The sequence below is a fragment of the Alternaria postmessia genome (assembly GCF_024291825.1).
Source record: "Alternaria postmessia strain BMP 2775 chromosome Unknown scaffold_73, whole genome shotgun sequence".
Taxonomy (NCBI): Eukaryota; Fungi; Ascomycota; class Dothideomycetes; order Pleosporales; family Pleosporaceae; genus Alternaria; species Alternaria postmessia.
In genome coordinates this window covers 26,062-42,616 of record NW_026260146.1, presented here as the reverse complement: position 1 = coordinate 42,616, position 16,555 = coordinate 26,062, and the positions used below count along the sequence as shown (strand labels likewise).

General features: G+C 50.6%; 4 protein-coding genes across 4 annotated transcripts; 2 read left to right on the top strand and 2 right to left on the bottom strand.

Annotated features, from left to right (window-relative positions):
* Window positions 1-1,500: 1,500 nt before the first annotated feature.
* On the bottom strand, window positions 1,501-8,947 carry J4E82_008696 (putative PKS/NRPS-like protein biosynthetic cluster; the record flags this gene model as incomplete). The annotated part of the gene is made up of 6 exons (XM_051734927.1): window positions 1,501-2,673; window positions 2,731-7,382; window positions 7,444-8,263; window positions 8,313-8,469; window positions 8,519-8,609; window positions 8,665-8,947. The coding sequence occupies 6 exons, from the start codon at window positions 8,945-8,947 to the stop codon at window positions 1,501-1,503; spliced, it is 7,176 nt and encodes a 2,391-aa protein (XP_051585296.1).
* Window positions 8,948-11,388: 2,441 nt separating this feature from the next.
* J4E82_008695 (putative secondary metabolism biosynthetic enzyme) lies at window positions 11,389-12,466 on the bottom strand (the record flags this gene model as incomplete). Its single annotated transcript, XM_051734926.1, has 2 exons — window positions 11,389-11,546; window positions 11,596-12,466. 2 exons carry the CDS (start codon window positions 12,464-12,466, stop codon window positions 11,389-11,391), a joined length of 1,029 nt encoding a protein of 342 aa, XP_051585295.1.
* A 767-nt stretch (window positions 12,467-13,233) lies between these two features.
* On the top strand, window positions 13,234-14,516 carry J4E82_008694 (uncharacterized protein; the record flags this gene model as incomplete). Its single annotated transcript, XM_051734925.1, has 4 exons — window positions 13,234-13,380; window positions 13,450-13,557; window positions 13,621-14,012; window positions 14,069-14,516. The coding sequence occupies 4 exons, from the start codon at window positions 13,234-13,236 to the stop codon at window positions 14,514-14,516; spliced, it is 1,095 nt and encodes a 364-aa protein (XP_051585294.1).
* Window positions 14,517-14,861: 345 nt separating this feature from the next.
* J4E82_008693 (uncharacterized protein) lies at window positions 14,862-16,438 on the top strand (the record flags this gene model as incomplete). The annotated part of the gene is made up of 2 exons (XM_051734924.1): window positions 14,862-14,914; window positions 14,971-16,438. The coding sequence occupies 2 exons, from the start codon at window positions 14,862-14,864 to the stop codon at window positions 16,436-16,438; spliced, it is 1,521 nt and encodes a 506-aa protein (XP_051585293.1).
* Between the last annotated feature and the right edge of the window lie 117 nt (window positions 16,439-16,555).

Sequence of the window (16,555 nt, the reverse complement as noted above, 5' to 3'; positions counted from 1 at the left end):
GGTTCATTGCAACACTAGATAACCCTGTCGTCCGAGTCTCCATGGTGATCCCAGTCGAGACAAAACGGATATTCTCGGCGATTGGTGCGCTGGACAAGACCGCAGGCTTTCCCAAGTAGGGATTTGGAGGAGTTGAGATTATGAAAGTACCACTCGACGCTCAGTACGGTGATCAACGTCTTTGCGACGTAAGAGAGGAGGGCGAAGTCTACCAACACGAAGACATTAACTTTCCTAGCGATCTCTCAGACGAAGACGACCGCTAGAGAGTTAGGACGAACAGCCGTCTGGCTGACCGGGGCTGGTACCCGTCAATTGCTTGCTATCCACCCAAGGCCCTGCTAGCATTAGTGACAACAGCATTTACCTCATACAAAGATGATATTAGACAGACACAGAAATGATAAACTCTACCTTACAGCCTACATTGTCTTCTGATAAGAGATTCTACAAACATTATTAGCATTGTCGTCGTCTAGACTCTCGATCTCTGTCGAAAAAGCTCTAACGCGCTCTATTGTAGTAGGAAGAAGTACTCTGCTCTGAAGAGATATTGGGTTCCTCTTCTGAAGGTAGTGAGAGCGTCAGATGAGGTTGCGAGGCTATTCGCGTCAACTTCGGCTCTCATTACCTATTGATGGGGTTGGCTGTTTCTCGTTGTAGGCTTTCCTTATCATTCGCGCTTGCATTACTATCCCTGTCGTATGGTTTGGCGCCGGTGCGTTGAACGGTGATTGCTTTGTCAAGTCACCATGGGAAACTATACGCAATCGACGACCTAAATGGATTCTGAATTCTCTTCTACGACAGAGCCGGGATGAAAGTGCGCAAGGTGACTATGCACAAAGTCTAGAAACGGCGATGCGGAAGGTGAGCGTGCGGGTTATTTCAGCAATGACGATCCTACTGTTGACTGAAGTACAAGATCAATGGGCGTTGCCAAGCGAATATCAGGTTTTCGGCAGTGCTAAAAGCGACGTTTTGATTCCCGTGAGGCGTTTTACAGTGATGGTTCTTGCGTGAGGAGTGTCAAGCCGCCCGGCCGCGATAGTTGTGACTGACACCCCACTCTCGCGCGCTACCCGCAGCGCGTGGGGTTGGTCGCGCGTAGACAACTACCTACAACGCGAAACCACCACACACAATGACGTCGGATCATCGTCGAATCGCGCGCAATCGACGGCGCTCGTCTCGGTTACTCGATTGAGAATATAATGTCCACACCGCCCGCCTCTCCCGACTCCCTAAGCGCCTCAAAAACCGTCGAATCCACCGGTCCTGCCGCCCGATGACCTCTTTCCTCCCGCCCCGAACGAGAACATACCGTGGTCAACTCATAGGCCAAACAAAGTACGCCAAAGTAAAGCTGGATTTAGCTAAAACGATGAGTACGGTGATCATAGTGGATGGAAGACGAGGCCCGCCTGATCAAAATGTAGTGCGATAGTTTGTTCTGGCACAGGTACGGATCTGCTCTAGCAACCTGGAATTCGACAAAGCTTATGCTTTGGCTACCGTCTTCCTGATCTGGCTGTTCTTAGTCACCAGCTGTGCGATAGCCAGAATCGACTTCCCGCTCATCAACTCGAACACCGGCACATCCGCCATGAACTCCTTTGTGATCCAGTTACGAATTTCCACCGCAACGAGCGAATCCACTCCGTACAAATGTAGAGCCTTGTCGGTATCTACGTCTTCCAAAGACATGGACAGCGCACGTGCTATCTTCCTTACCAAGGATTCGACGACGATGCGATCCATCTCCTCCACACTTTCGGCTTGTCGAAACAGGGCTGCCGAGTTCACACCGTTTGCTTGCATGGAGCTGCTCGCCATGGCTTCTGTCTGAACAAAGTAGGCGAAGAGGGATTGGTGCATATGCTCCATGGGCATGGTGCCGTTGTCGAGGGCCAGATCTGCCGGCGTGGTGATACCCATGGTCACTTGACCATTGATGGTTGAAATATTTGGCGGGTGCTCAAGGTCGCAAAGGATATCCATGAGTGCGAGAAACTCTGCTTCGTCGATTGCTCTCAAACCTTCATACCTCTCCAGGGTTTTCTTGACGCCTTCATTTTCCGCCACGAAGCCAACCGTACTCATCAGACCGAGGTCAATCGACACTGTCTTTCGTCCCTGGGACTTCCGAAACGAAGACAGTGCATCTTGGAATGTGCAGCCTGCTGCGTAGTTGGATTGACCAGCGTTGCCAAGAACGCCAGCAGCAGATGAGAGCAGGATGAAGAAGTCTAGGTCATTCGGGAGTACAGCATGAAGATTCCACGACGACTTGACTTTCGAGTCGATGGTCTTTTTCCATTGAGCGTGCGTCATGTTGTCGAAAATCGAATCTTGCAGAACCATGGCCGCATTTATGCACCCACGAATTGGACCTACGACTGGTGCACACTCATCAAGCATCAGTTTGAGCGAAGCCATGTCTGAAACGTCACAGCTTGGCGTTAGAATAGTGACTCCCGATTTGATTGCGTCGATCACAATCTTGAAGGCAGCTTCGCCGCGAGGTCCGGATCTGGAGGGCACTATCAACTGTTTTGCGCCTCTCGATATCATCCAGCGGAGGATAGAACGTCCCACGCCCCCCAAACCTCCGACGACCAGATACGCGGCTTCGGAATCGAATGTCCAGGCAGGTCGATGTATGAGATTTTTCTATTATGCGTCAGCCAGAACTCAAATGCTAGGAAAGTATCCATGACTTGCCGGTACCACATCGCCATGGTCTAGCGTGACAATAACACGTCCCGTGCTTCTACCGGTTTGCATGTACCGGAAGGCGTCTTCGATTGCCGATACTGGAAACTTGTTCAATGGTGTTGGGCAGAAAATTGCCTTTTCCTGGACTAAGTTCATTGTCCTATGGAAGAGCGCTCTTGACGCTTCTGGCCGGTGGAAAGCAAGGTCGCGAAGGTCGACTGCGGAGAAAGTCCTGTTGTGTGCGAAACTCGCCATGGGCAGCGGTGAGTTTGCGTAGATGTCGGCCTTGCCTATCTCAACGAATCTTCCATACGGAGCGACACATTCCCATGATGATTTCTGACCTTCGCCAACTAGTGAGTTTAGCACCACATCTACCCCATATCCTTTGGTGACTCGCATGATGCCTTGAGCAAAGCTCAGATCTCTGGAATAGAAGATGTTGGTAGCTGGAATACCATATTTCTTGATAAGCAACTCTTTCTTATGATCATAACCCACAGTAGCGTAGACTTCAGCACCGAGCATTTGGGCGACTTGGATCGCGACCTGTCCTGTACCGCCGGACGCCGCATGGATGAGGATCTTCTCACCCTTCTGAAGGCGCGCTACATCCACGAGAGAGTGCCACGCCGTCATTACTGGGTTAATGACTCCACAAGCCTCGTCCAAGGAGAGCGTGTCCGGAACCTTGATGGCATCTCCCTCATCACAGTACACATACGTGCGCATACAGCCAAACATTGACGTACTCACGCGATCTCCAGGACGTAGTTGGGTACATTTAGAACCAACCCTTGTGACTTTACCGGCGCAATCCGTGCCGAATTCGTTTTCATCCAGCCGGCCAAGTGCACCGAATACATCGCGGAAGCCGACGGCCCAAGCTTGGGTCTCAACCTCAATCTCTGTTGGACCAAGCTCGGTGAGGTACTGGTCTTCGATGAAACACAACGATTCGAGAGAGCCTCGCGACGCAACGTGTAGTTTTAGAGGTGGCCCTGGGAGCCATGCTTCGTGTCTCGTGATTGGCAACATGCAAGAAACCACATCCCTATTAAGACCAGCTTCGAAGACGAGACGACCAGTCATAATCTTTCCGTCTCGAACCGTGTACTCTAGCTCGGGGGACGCGTCCTCGAATGCTGAGCGGAAAACTTGTACGATGCACTGCTGACAGACTTGGAGGTCGGAAGCGTCGTGCTCCAGAGTGAGAGAGATGATCCTCTTGCTATTATTCTCGGCTCGTATCACTCTTAGTAAACCGTCCTTGATACTGGTACATGGCGAAAATTGCTGAGATGTGAGCGCTGCAGTCACCCAGAGCAGGTGTTTCGACTGTTGCAACCAGGTCTGAATCAGTCGGAACTCATCTTTCGATGGCTCAGCCAAGATTGATCCTTGCATATCTGCGAGGAATAGGATACAATCTGATGGACCAACTTTCGCTTCAGCAATGTCAGGAAGCGTAAAAACGATTACCTGACAAGTGAACGAAGCGGATATCGCAGTCGACACCGCTCGCGCCAGGTTTTCCTGCTGCTCATCATGATTATTGATGATGAGTAACACTCTCGAGACCTCAATTAGTGCTTTCGGTGTCTTCTCGGCTGTGGAAGTGATGATAGTCACGTAGTTCGCTCTTGGGTCCTCATGATCCTTTACAAGCAACTCATTGCCCGTAAAACCAGTCTCTTTCAGCAAAACATCCCACTGCACCTCGGTGAGCGTTGGGCACCATTCGCGAGACGTTTCCTCGGCACACCACCACCCTGGAAGCACACCAAAACCAAAGCTCATAGGGAAGCATTCTGGAGCTTGTGTAATCTCCAGGAAGACAAGCTGGCCGCCGGGTTTCAGTGCACGCCGAAGATTGCGCATAGTTTTAGCCAGGTTCTTGGTGGCATGCAACACACTGCCCGCAAAAATCATGTCGCACGATCCAGGCTCGATGTTCGCACTGATGTCGCTTTCGAGGTCGATGGTCTTGAAGGTCATGCGACTCCCGTAGTTCGCGAAGCGTTCACGAGCCCCTTCGAAGTAGGCGGGTGAGATGTCGGTGTAAACGTACTCGCGGAAGGAAGTGCCACCAGTACGTTGTTCAATTTGGTGTAGCATCGTCAAGATCTGATTCGTCATGCCGCCGGTTCCCGCTCCAACTTCAAGAATCTTCTGATTAGGGTTTTGGTGGACGGTCAGTTCAAGATACCTGGATAGCTTCTCATTGCATGTGCGGCGGAAGAAAGCATCATACAGGTCGTGAGCTACAGGTGTCGTGAAGAGTAGACCAAGTGCATCAGTCTCGCCGCGGATGATTGAAGGCAAGTTGTCGAGCACTTCAAGACACAATCTCCAGGATGGTCTATTCTCTCGAAGGCGTTCAAGCCTCAAGCCGAGCTCTGCATCACTAACTTCATCCGCAGCTTTGCCTGGCGTTTGCCGGAGCTGTCGCTCGATCCACATCACGAATCGCTTGAGATGAGTAGGTGTCCCTGGTTCCACCAAACCTTGGAGTTGGGGAAGAATGCGTTGGAGTCGTGCGCGGATAGCATCTTCCAACGAGATGCAGTATTCTATCTCCGAGGTTTCGTCATCCTTGTTGTTCGACCTGCAGTGTTCAGAAAGTTGTTGCTTGGTGAGCAGAGATAGCTGCGGCTTCCAATCGATGCTATGCACCAATCGTTTTTGATCACCATCTGCGGATGCCTTGCCGGCGACGGCTGACATGCCAAGGTGTTTAGCATCGCAGAGTAGTTGTCCAGGTTCACTGAAAGCCATCATAGAGCAGTTTAGCCCGGTCATTTGTATGTTCGGCCTCGCCTGGGTCATGATCCGAATCGAATTGGTTTGTGGATGCTGCCACCCCGTTGCGGAAACCCAGAGGTCGCGCATACTACTTGGAATGAATGTCGATAGCTTCTTGGTCATTCCTCCCGAAGGCGCTGTGCAGCACAGCTGCAGGCAGTTGTCGAGCACAGTTGGATGCATCACGCCCTCATAGAGCTCTCCAGAGTTGTCGACGCGCGATACACAGAGCTCACTCCCGTCCCAGAAGATGTCTTTCGAAAGAGCGAAAGCTTCGCCATATGAGAGACCCTGTCTGTCTAGCCATTCATAGAAGTCTTGCGAATTGATACGCTTAGTGCACGAAAGCTTTGCTTCCTTGTAGCGGCTGACGCAGGTTTCCGCGGTTTCACGTGCTTCAAGTCCTCCGTCAACTTCGGATGTGGCACCCGTCTTAGGCTGAGCATGAACGGTAGCCTTGAAACACTCCGTCCATCTTCCACTGTCGTCGATCGAAAAGATTACGACATCGAATCGCAGGGCTTCTCGCTCGTAAGCCGCCTTGATTGGACGCAGTTGTGTCACAACCTCGGTCTTCCGTTCCGTGTCGACAAATATTGGAGTCGCAAATGTGGCTTCCTTGACCAGAAACGCGGATAGTGTCTGGTGCGACTGCACTGTTTGTTTTACGGCTTCGAGCGCCATGACGATCATACCAGCCGCAGGAAACACTATGACGCCAGATACGACATGTTCCGCAATCCAAGGCATCTCTTGGGTAGAGAGCATCTTGCGCCATCGCGGTTCAAGTGGATTCCAGTCGGTCACACGTATGCCAAGTACACTTCTTGGAGCAGCGCCGCGCAGACGCCAGTCACGGCTTAGTCGGCTTTCAAACCAATGCTGTTGAGTACGATCGAACGGATACTTTGGTATATCCGAGAGTAGCATGGGCAAGTTTGAGCTAGCTGTGTATCGATTGACTGCAGCGATGGAGACAGGGTAGCCACGGGTGAAGAGATGACCGGCTACTTTCATTGTTGTCTTTATAGATGACACAAGCTTCGATAAGATGGATACATATGCGAAGGTCCTGTAATTCGGCACCTGGCTTAATGTCTCCTTGATGGGTCGCCGTAGTGCTCCGTGGGGGCCGACTTCAATGTAGTCGGATATCGCTTTGATACCATCTAGCTTCGGTGCAGCTATTGCGAGATACTGGAGCGCATCGAGGAAGCGCACTGGCGAAGTAAGGTTGTCGGCCCAGTATTGTGCCGTACACAAGTCTGTTGCGGTTACTCTTTGTCCTGTGACTGAAGACACCATCAAGGTAGCACAAGATCCAGGTGTCGACTCAACGAGATTGCTCAGGCACGAAACGTATTCCTGGGCCATCTCATTCATAACCGCAGTGTGGTATGCGATTCCAGTATTCAGCTTCTGTGCGAATATGCGGTCGTCATCCAGATGACATTTCAGTGCATCGACGTCTGCTTCAGGCCCCGCCAAAGTCACATTCGAAGGACTGTTGACGCAGGCTACTCGGATATTCGCGTCCAAACGATACTTGTCGATATATGCACGAACTTGGCCTTCTTGAAGATTGGCAGACATCATGGCTCCAGTCTTAATGGAAGATGCCAACTGCGCAGCCAACTGGCCACTCAGTCTACCCCTGTGATATGAAATTCTGCAGGCAGACTCGAGAGACAACGCACCAATAGCGTATGCAGCCGCAATCTCACCGGATGAGTGGCCAACGACAGCCACCGGAGCAATGTGGAAGCTTTTCAACAACTCAACAAGGGCTATCTGGAGAGCGGTGCATAGGGGTTGACTGAACTGCGGGAGATTGATCCTCTCTCCGCTTTTCATCTCATCTGGTATCATTGGTCAGCTATGCGCGTATTGTGTGTGGAGGGCCGACGCAAGGCAACATACCGAATAAGGACCATTCAGCCCCAGTGCTCTGGAAAACGCGATCGGCCTGAGTCAGAACGTCCTTGAACACTGGATAATCAATAAGTTCGAGCCCCATATTCACATACTGGGCACCTTGGCCCGTGAATACGAAGCAAAGCTGTGGCTCCCCCAACGATCGTACGCAGTTCAAATTCGGCAGGCCTAAACTCGAAGACGATGAGTCCGAATCGGCGACTATGAATGATCGCATGGCCATTGTGTTTCGACGCGTCGCGAGTGTATAAGCGAGATCATCCAGCATTCTGGGCGCTCCAACTATGCTGCGATCGTAGTATTCTGCGTATTGCTGATGGATTCGCTTCAAGGCCGCTTCGTCGCGGGCAGTGAAGACTAGAATCTGGCGGTAGTTTGGAGATGTGCCGTTTGATACAGTATTGCCGTCGGTCTTCTTCTCTGAGCCCTTGGTCGATTGGGTTTCTGTTTCACCAAGGATTGCTGACAGCCCATTGGTACGCGTCAAGGTCACGACGTCAGCAGATGATGAAGTCACGTCATTAGCTCTCCCAGCATCGTCGATACCAGAAGTTGGTCCGTCGACTTTCTCTTCCGATACTGATCCCATCACTTTCACATCGTTCTGACGGTGTCCGTTCGAAGTTCCTGGCAGCGCAACTCTCGGTGTTACGATGCTACGGAGACTGTCTCGGAAACTAAGCGTTTCAAGTGTATGATACGCATCGTCGAGAATAGCGTGAGCATTCGAGCCACCGAACCCAAACGAGTTGACGGAGATTCGACGCAAGCCTTCACCTGGCCAACGAATACAGGACTCTGGGACCTTGCAGCTGTCAGTACCAAGTAGACTCAAATTGTAGGACTGCCATTACCTGGATGTTATTTCGTTTAGCATTGACTTTCGTGTTCAGTCTCTCAAACAGCGCGTTCGGTGGTATGAAACCTTTCTCAAGAATGAGGATGGATTTGGCAATCCCGGCCAGTCCACTTCCACCCTCAAGGTGTCCAATATTGGTCTTGACAGACCCACTTCACAATTGTAAGTAGATGTGCACTTGGATCTGGGAGGTTGACTGACACAAAAAGAGGCGCTTTGGGCGAGCGAGCGGTTCTGAAGACAGCACCAAGAGCTCTCATTTCCATGGCATCTCCGATTTGCGTTCCGGTGCCTGAACTCTAAGTCAGAAGATCATACCAAAGTCTGCGGACATCGCAGGGACTGACCGTGAGCTTCTATGTAGCGTGTCGATTCGAATCCAAGATTGCAAGTCCGGTATGTATGTCGGATAAGGTTCTCTTGCGACACCGAACTTGGTTGGGTGATCCCTGGTGTTCGGCCGTCTTGATTTGATCCTGTGCCTCGAATGACAGCACGTATGTTGTCCCCATCTGAGATTGCCGTGGACAACTTTTTGAGAATCATGACTATGACACCCTCGCCTCTGCTGTAGCCGTTCGCGCGGTCGTCAAAGCTGTGGCAGATACCGTCAGGCGACAGCATGTTCATATTACTCAGATATAATGAGTATTCGGGGTCCAACATCAGGCTTGATCCTGCGACAAGCACCTAATGGGGTATCAGTATGTCATCACAGTGCAGCATGGGTTAAGAAGTCTTTACCGTGGAAGTTTGACCTGACAGGATCGACTGGCAGCCAAGGTCTACTGCGATCATGCTTGAGGAACAAGCCGTATTCAGTTGCATGGAGGGACCCTTCAGATCGAAGTACCAACTCAATCTGTTGGCCATGATGGAGACTGATATACCTGTCGCCGTAGTCATTGGTGCGTCATCTGGGTCTTTTGAGATCATCCTGTGATAATCGCTTTCCATCGTGCCAACAAACACGCCTGTTTCAGTCCCAGCAATGCTACTGAGTGGGATCCCGGCTGAGCCTGTCAGAACACACTCGAGAAAGTGTGTAGCAAGATTAGATAAACAGTAACGTACCGTTTTCTAGTGCATGATAAGACGTTTCCAACAGCATGCGTTGCTGTGGATCCATCGCCGATGCCTCTTTGGAGGATATAGAGAAGAACGGAGCATCGAAACTGGCGAGATTTTGTCTTAGAAAGTGTCCTCGGGTCGAGGTTAACTGTGTATCATTGTGTTAGAACCGCGCATCTTGCATTCCTCGGTCTGAACCTACGGTGTTGAGTGAAGCCTCGGGTGATCTTGCAAACGCATTGACATCGACTCTCGACTTAGGCCATTCTGTCATCATACTTTGACCTTGCTCGAGTATGTGCCAGAAGCTTGCTTCATCATCTATATCTTGGGGGAGCTTGAATGCAAGTCCAACGATAGCGATGGGTTCCATGGCGGATGAGTGACTTGAACTTTATTGAGCTTGGGGATCTGATATGGGAAATATGAAGTATGAGTGAGTGCTAGACTGATTATGTTTTGCAGTTTGGCGATATGATTGATTATGTTGCTGTTAAATTGACATGTATTCGACAACGAGAAGATATTGGATACGTCTACAAAAGAAGCTCGTACTCGTGAGCTGAACTATTGCTTCAAAGTCTCTACTTTGACTGACGTATCAATCGTCTTTGCCGCCCGTCAAATTCACCAAACTAGGCAACATCAGCGGTAAGACATGATATCACATATTCTGTTGCTGTTAGAACTTCGAACCGACACAATGGTGTGCATGTTTATCTTTCAGCCCCCGTTGCCCAGCGTTTGCCCAAAATATCAATGTCGGCTTGAGCATACCCTGTAGTGTCAGTAGCGTCGGCATTCGAACGTATATTGCCTCCACGGCGATCATTTTATTCGGGAGATAGTCGTCCGGTGAGGCGTATTTCTGAAGCGGGTCTGCAGCGAGATGGGTGTAGTACTTTAGGCTCAAGTATCAACAGCCCCGGAGGTCTCCACAATATCATAAGACGAGACTAATGCGGCTTATTTTTTTCATTGAACGAATAACATGTTTGCAAGGTTTCCGATGAGTCTGCTAGCCGGGTTCGAGATAAAGTAACCACAGGCCGTGGGCGGTTGGCGCATTGTCCGCTGACGCGCAAGTGAGGGCCAAGTTCAAGCTCCGACAGGCCTAGAGTGCGGAGGTCTTAGTCTTGAATCATCGGGTAGTGTTCTACACTGGGCATGTGCACTGCTCAAGGATACCCACATCGGCGCTAGGGTCTCCGCTAGGACGAACAGCCGGCTCCATACCCCGGTATGCATCGATCTAGTAAGCGCTGCCAGGGTACCACCAACCATGCACATTGCATGCCACTAATGGCTGTGAGTTTACAAAAGGAGAAAGTCGTGCCACCTGATAGTAACATTTGCCAAACTCGGAACGAGCGAAACTAAGCCACAACTAGCTGGTGATTGTAGAGAAGAGTGATCCGTTCCGACATGAAGATATTGCTCTCGATACACCAAATTGCCAGTCAGATTTCCAAATATAGGTCAACTTCGATATGGCGGAATGATACCATAGCAGATTCAAACCATCCCGAAGCCACTCAATCCCTCTACCTTCATCCATGCATACACTTGTTTGGCTGCTCCAGTGACCTTCTCTCCCGAACTTCCATCTTCAATAGCCATGACTTCCCCCACCCATACATAGATTTGTTCCACCAGGCTTATCACCTGCTTAGTGGTATTCTCAGCGTGAAATGTGACTCTAAGTCGACTTTGACCACTGGGCACAACCGGATGCTTCACAGGAAGCACGAAAAATGAAGCTGAAAGGAGATGCATGTAAATCCAGTAGACATATTCCTGACGAGTCCAAATAGTCACGATGTGGGTAAGAAATAGGCGCTCCTCCCAGCCACTGGCTAACGGCACGTCGAGCAGACCTTTTTTTCGCGCGACTGGCCAAAGTCGATGCGACGTCAGTGTCTCGAAGAAAGTGCGAGCGATGGATTGAACGTTCTCTTGCCCCTATGTTCTGTCATTAATGCTTCCGTAACGAGAACATGTCATGCTGTACTTGCCTTGACCGCCTCTGGGGTACCAAGTAGCCTATGTCCAGCTCGAATCGCTGCGACGAACGGGAATGGTGGTGCTGCAGAGTAGACTGTGGGGCGCGCAAAATTGATCAAGGCGGACTTCACGATGTCGTTGCTGAGTATAATTCCTACGACGGTTGCGTTAGCCGTGATCGAAGTCATGAAAACTTTCCCTACCTCCACAGGAACCCATTGCTTTTGAGTACGTATGCAGCCGCACCGCAACGTCGGCTTCCAGACCCAGTTCGCACACTAGACCTGTACCATTTGGTCCTATGAGCCCGGCGCTGTGCGTCTCATCTACTACGAATTGGATATTTCCAAGACCTTCTGAGATTTCATCGGCTATCTCAACAAGCTCTAGTAAGGGGCAGACGTCGCGCTCCATACTATACACTGATTCAACTGCTACGAGTATAGAGCGCCGACCTTGTTTGATCAGCGGTTGAGTATCCAGGATAGAGGTCAAGATGTTCCGGAATGCGGCGATGTTGTTGTGTCGGAATTCGGTTCTCTGAATGGCAAGGCTTCGCTCCATCCCATCGTGGGTAGATGCATGAACCAAACTATCGTATACGATCACATCGCCAGGTCTTGGAAGTGCAGACCAAACCATAACATTCGCATCGAAAGCTGAGTTCACAATCAAACCCTGCTCAGCATTATGGTCCTTTGCAATCTCTAGCTCTGTCTCTTCAATATAGGGATAATTCCCTTCCATGACTCTTGAACCACCAGCGGCGACGCTAAAGTCCGGGTAGCGGCTCAATTCTTCGAGGAAGGCCTTACGAATCAGACCGGTAGTGTTCCAACTGAGGTAATCGTTCGAGCAGAAATCGACAGCATCTTTGGTCTGCCAGTTACTATGAACTATGGAGAACAGACTTTGAGTTGCGCGGCGCTTGTCAAGCGCTTCTTCGACATTACGGTAGAAGGCCGGAAGGTTTTTCGTCGAATTTGGCTGGATCTGCTGAGCCTTTATTTGCTTCGTGATTGATCGATCTGGGTTAAAAGGCTGCTTGCCTCTCGTTGGGGTAGTGGTAACCATTTCCAGTGCTTCGTTGAGTATGCAGGAAAGTTGACTGTGGTCAAGATTCGAGGTGTCGCTAGATCGCGCGTCGTGCAAGCAGTAGGCTGTGCGTCTGCCGTCGCAATTACGAACAAGGATGGTTCGATCAAGAAGTTTCACAAAAGTTGGAATCTGATCTAAAAGTATGCAGTGTTACTTTTGTCAGTATCTAAAGGGAGGAAACGGTGTGTATCCTTAGCATGACACCAAGGAAAGGTACGACCTGGGAAAACAACTGGGCTCCTTTGCATGATCGTTGACGGTTCTCCAGTCGCAATGACTGCGGGAAGGATTGTCGGTAGGCGCCGTCGGAATTACCACCCCTGCTTGATGTCAGCCTGGTTGCTTTGTGGTGGGGTAGCAGTACAGGGTATTGAAAGGTCAATACCAGGGTCTGCAGGAACACAGCCCCTTCAGAGACAAGGTGACGGAGTTTTCATATTGACTGTATATCAAGTCTGTCAGCTGTGCATGCATGATAAGCAGTTGCGCCCAATCCCATGCCGGGAGGCGCCCATAGGCACATTAGCCTAGTGGCGCATACAGCCATTGTACTACCCGACTATCTGCAGCACTCTTGTGATCTCACCTTGTACCGGCTCGCAACTCCCCATTACCCGCGTTCAATCTCCCATACAAACATAGACTTTTCCAATGTCTATGATCCATGCGTGTTTCCTTGTTTTTCTTCCTGGACGTCGTGCAAAACATACTCCGCCAAGAATTACAACATCCTCATTCATAACATGGGAAACGCGACTTTTGATGCTATTTTGTTGGAGCCTGCCCTAGACCCGCCACCTGGTGTGGTGGCCGACTTTGCCAATCCTGGTGGGAGCCACAATCTTGGGTATGGCATCGTCATCGAAGACTTCTTGATGGTTGCAGCATTGGTAAGTAGTAGCATTTGGTTCTTTAAGTCACCAGGAACAGGGGATGGGTGTATGCTAACCGATTCTTAGGGCGTATTCGCCGGAAATCAATACATGACCTGGAACCTCTGCAGATGGCCAGGTGTATGGGTTCATCAATGGAACGTGGACAACAAGACACTCATTGACTTCCTCCATGTGAGTACCCTTCAATAGGCTTGCCTTTCCAGTGTCGTCCGCACATCGTACTGATGTCTTTAGGGCTCGCATCTGGGTGCTGTTTACTATGGACCAGTCGCCATGTGCATAAAAGTCGCCATCTTGGCTAATTGGCTTCGCATATTCGTCCCAACAGGAACGCGCAACGCCTTCTACTGGACCCTCCATGTGTTGATCTGGACCAATGTACTTTACTACACCATTACGACCTTCACTGAAGTGTTCCGCTGCTGGCCGCGTGAGAAGATCTGGAATCCCTGGTTTGAAGGTGGCACGTGCTCTGTCGACGTGTTGGGACAGAATCTCGCGACTAGTGTTCTGAACTTCATCTCGGATACAGTCATCCTCGCTATTCCACAATGGGTGATCTGGCATCTGAATATGTCGCGCGACCAAAAAGTAGGCCTATCCCTGCTCTTTGTCGTAGGTCTCGGGTTCGTGAGTTCCTTCAATATCACCATGACTACGAGACTAACCACACGTTGTTTAGGGCATGGACCATGGGAGTGGTGCGTACAGTATATTTCGTCAACTTACTCCACTCCGACGATGTTACTTATCAGATGACTGGCGTCGCCTTATGGACTATCTGGGAGGTCACAACCGGTTTCCTTATCATGGGGATACCCGCGTTTCCTCGGATCGCCAAAGCTGTACCAGTACCGGATGCCGTATCATCGTTTTTCCGCTCGTTGTCGAGCGGCAGCAGACAGAATGGCTCATCCAGACCAAAGAAATGGCAGGTGATGTACAAGCCGAAGTCTCGACAGCGTCGCAGCGTGTTTGAGGTTGAGAGCGAACTGAATACGCACGACCTGTTGTCGACAAGCAGTGTTGATGATTCTAGAAGCAGAAGCGACGATGTTCGGGACCCAGAGATGGTACATGTACGTGTAACGAAAGGGGTTGCTCAGAACAGGCAGCTGCAGACTGTCTAAGCTCCTTATGGAGGGAAGTACGTATGTACAAGCCAATGGAGGTTTCGTAGAGTGATGCAAAGCGCACGGATTTGATGGTTATGCAAGGAGAGTGAGCAAGGTCGCATGTGCAATGTCAATTTAAGTCTGCAGCTTCCAACAGTCCGTGCGGACGCGCTAAGCCGACTAGCTCGGTGTGGCGTGGCTCCTCCACGGCTGCGTATATAGACCACCAGTAGTCATCTACCATACCAAGAACAAAAGCGCTACAGCCGATCGTATAGTTGCTTCTGCCACTATCACAGTTCATTATCTCCTCCCTGGTAATCACTAGGTGCCCGTCGCACATGCGAACGGACTCCAATCATGGCCGCAACTGATGGCAAAGCGGGCGCCGTAATTCGCGGCATGGGATGCCAGTAAGTGCGACGATACACCAGGACTCTACTGGAGCGTGGGTGTTCACACATAGCAGTGAAGCTTACCAGCTGGCGATGCACACGCTCGACCAGTACCGCGGCACCATTGTCGTCTGCCGTTACTTCCCGCCACCAATCCTTGCACGCCTAGAATTGTTCGTAGACGTCCAAGCTCGATTCATCGATTCTGTTGCACGAGTTGTGATCTCTCAGTCTCATCTACAGGTCGGAATCACCGGGGAGCATTCGAAAAACCCCACCTTCGTTCGTCTGGATCACCTCGATCTTCGCAACCACATTCAATGGATTGATGTAAAAGATTTCGCCTCGTCACAGCAACAGTATCTCAGGATTGTGCAGGATCAGCTTGACATGAGATTTGAAGACTTATCGACTCGGCCGGGTTGGCGGGTGATCGTCTTACATCAGGCTGGGGCCGAATCGATGGAGGTGCTCTACGTCTGGAACCACCCACATCACGATGGCTCAAGTGGCAGAATATTCCACCAAAACTTGCTGCACCAACTCCGCGAAGCTTCTAAACATGACAAGGAGCCAATAATCGAAGTTTCTAAGAACTCGGATAAGTGGATTCTCAATCTACCCGATCCGACGGATAGGCTACCACCGAATCCGGAAATTTTGTCTTCGTGGCCTGTATCCCTAGGCTTCATGCTACGGGAAGTCTGGAAAAGCCTGAAACCAGAATGGATCTTCCCGCCTGGCAACACGCATGCACGCTGGGCTCCAATCCAAGCATCTCCTTATCGGACTCAGTTTCGCAACTTTGCAATCGACAATCATTGTGTAACGAAATTAGTAGATGCCTGTCGTCAGCACCACACCACTCTCACAGGTCTTCTCCAGGCTCTTTGCCTAGTCTCACTTTCAACTGCGCTCCACGACGCAAGTGGCTTTGCAAGCAGAACACCGTACGACCTGCGACACATTCTACCATCCAACACTAAACAGTACCCTTCGATACAACCCAAAGAGCTCATGTGTAACTACGTGTCAGTCGTTGAACACGAGTTCGGCTCTGACCTGGTCGATTCAATCCGCTCTCAAATCCCAGTCACCTCTTCAGGATCAAAATTACCTCTAAATGCGATGAATATAGTGTGGTCTGTCTCTGCAAGAGTTCGCAAAGAGATCAAGGCAAGATTAGAGTCCGGCACACGCAACGATCTGATAGGTATTATGAAGCTATGCCCCGACTGGAACAGCCAACAGCAAAGCGAGATGCGCAGGACGAGGTATCTGTCTTGGCTAGTTACCAACCTCGGTGTCATCGACGGGGCAACTAGCGTCAGCGATGGAGGTCAGGACGCCTGGTCGCTTCGTCGAGCCGAACTCATCTTGAGTGCAGAGACACCTTCAGCTGCATTCTCGGTGTCGATCATGACAGTCAAGGGTGGAGAGATGTGTGTCACATGTAGTTGGCAAGACTGCGTGGTTGATACGGAACTTGGCGAGCGCTTGATGAGCGACCTTCAACGATGGTTGGAAGACATCGGGTCGTGATCGTTCACCGGTTCACGTCATTCCTGGGCGGGTGTATTGGGTGCGGGTAAATTGCTCCATGCGATTCGCCAACGTTTTGACCAATCGGACATATTATCCATCATACTTGTGGGTTTG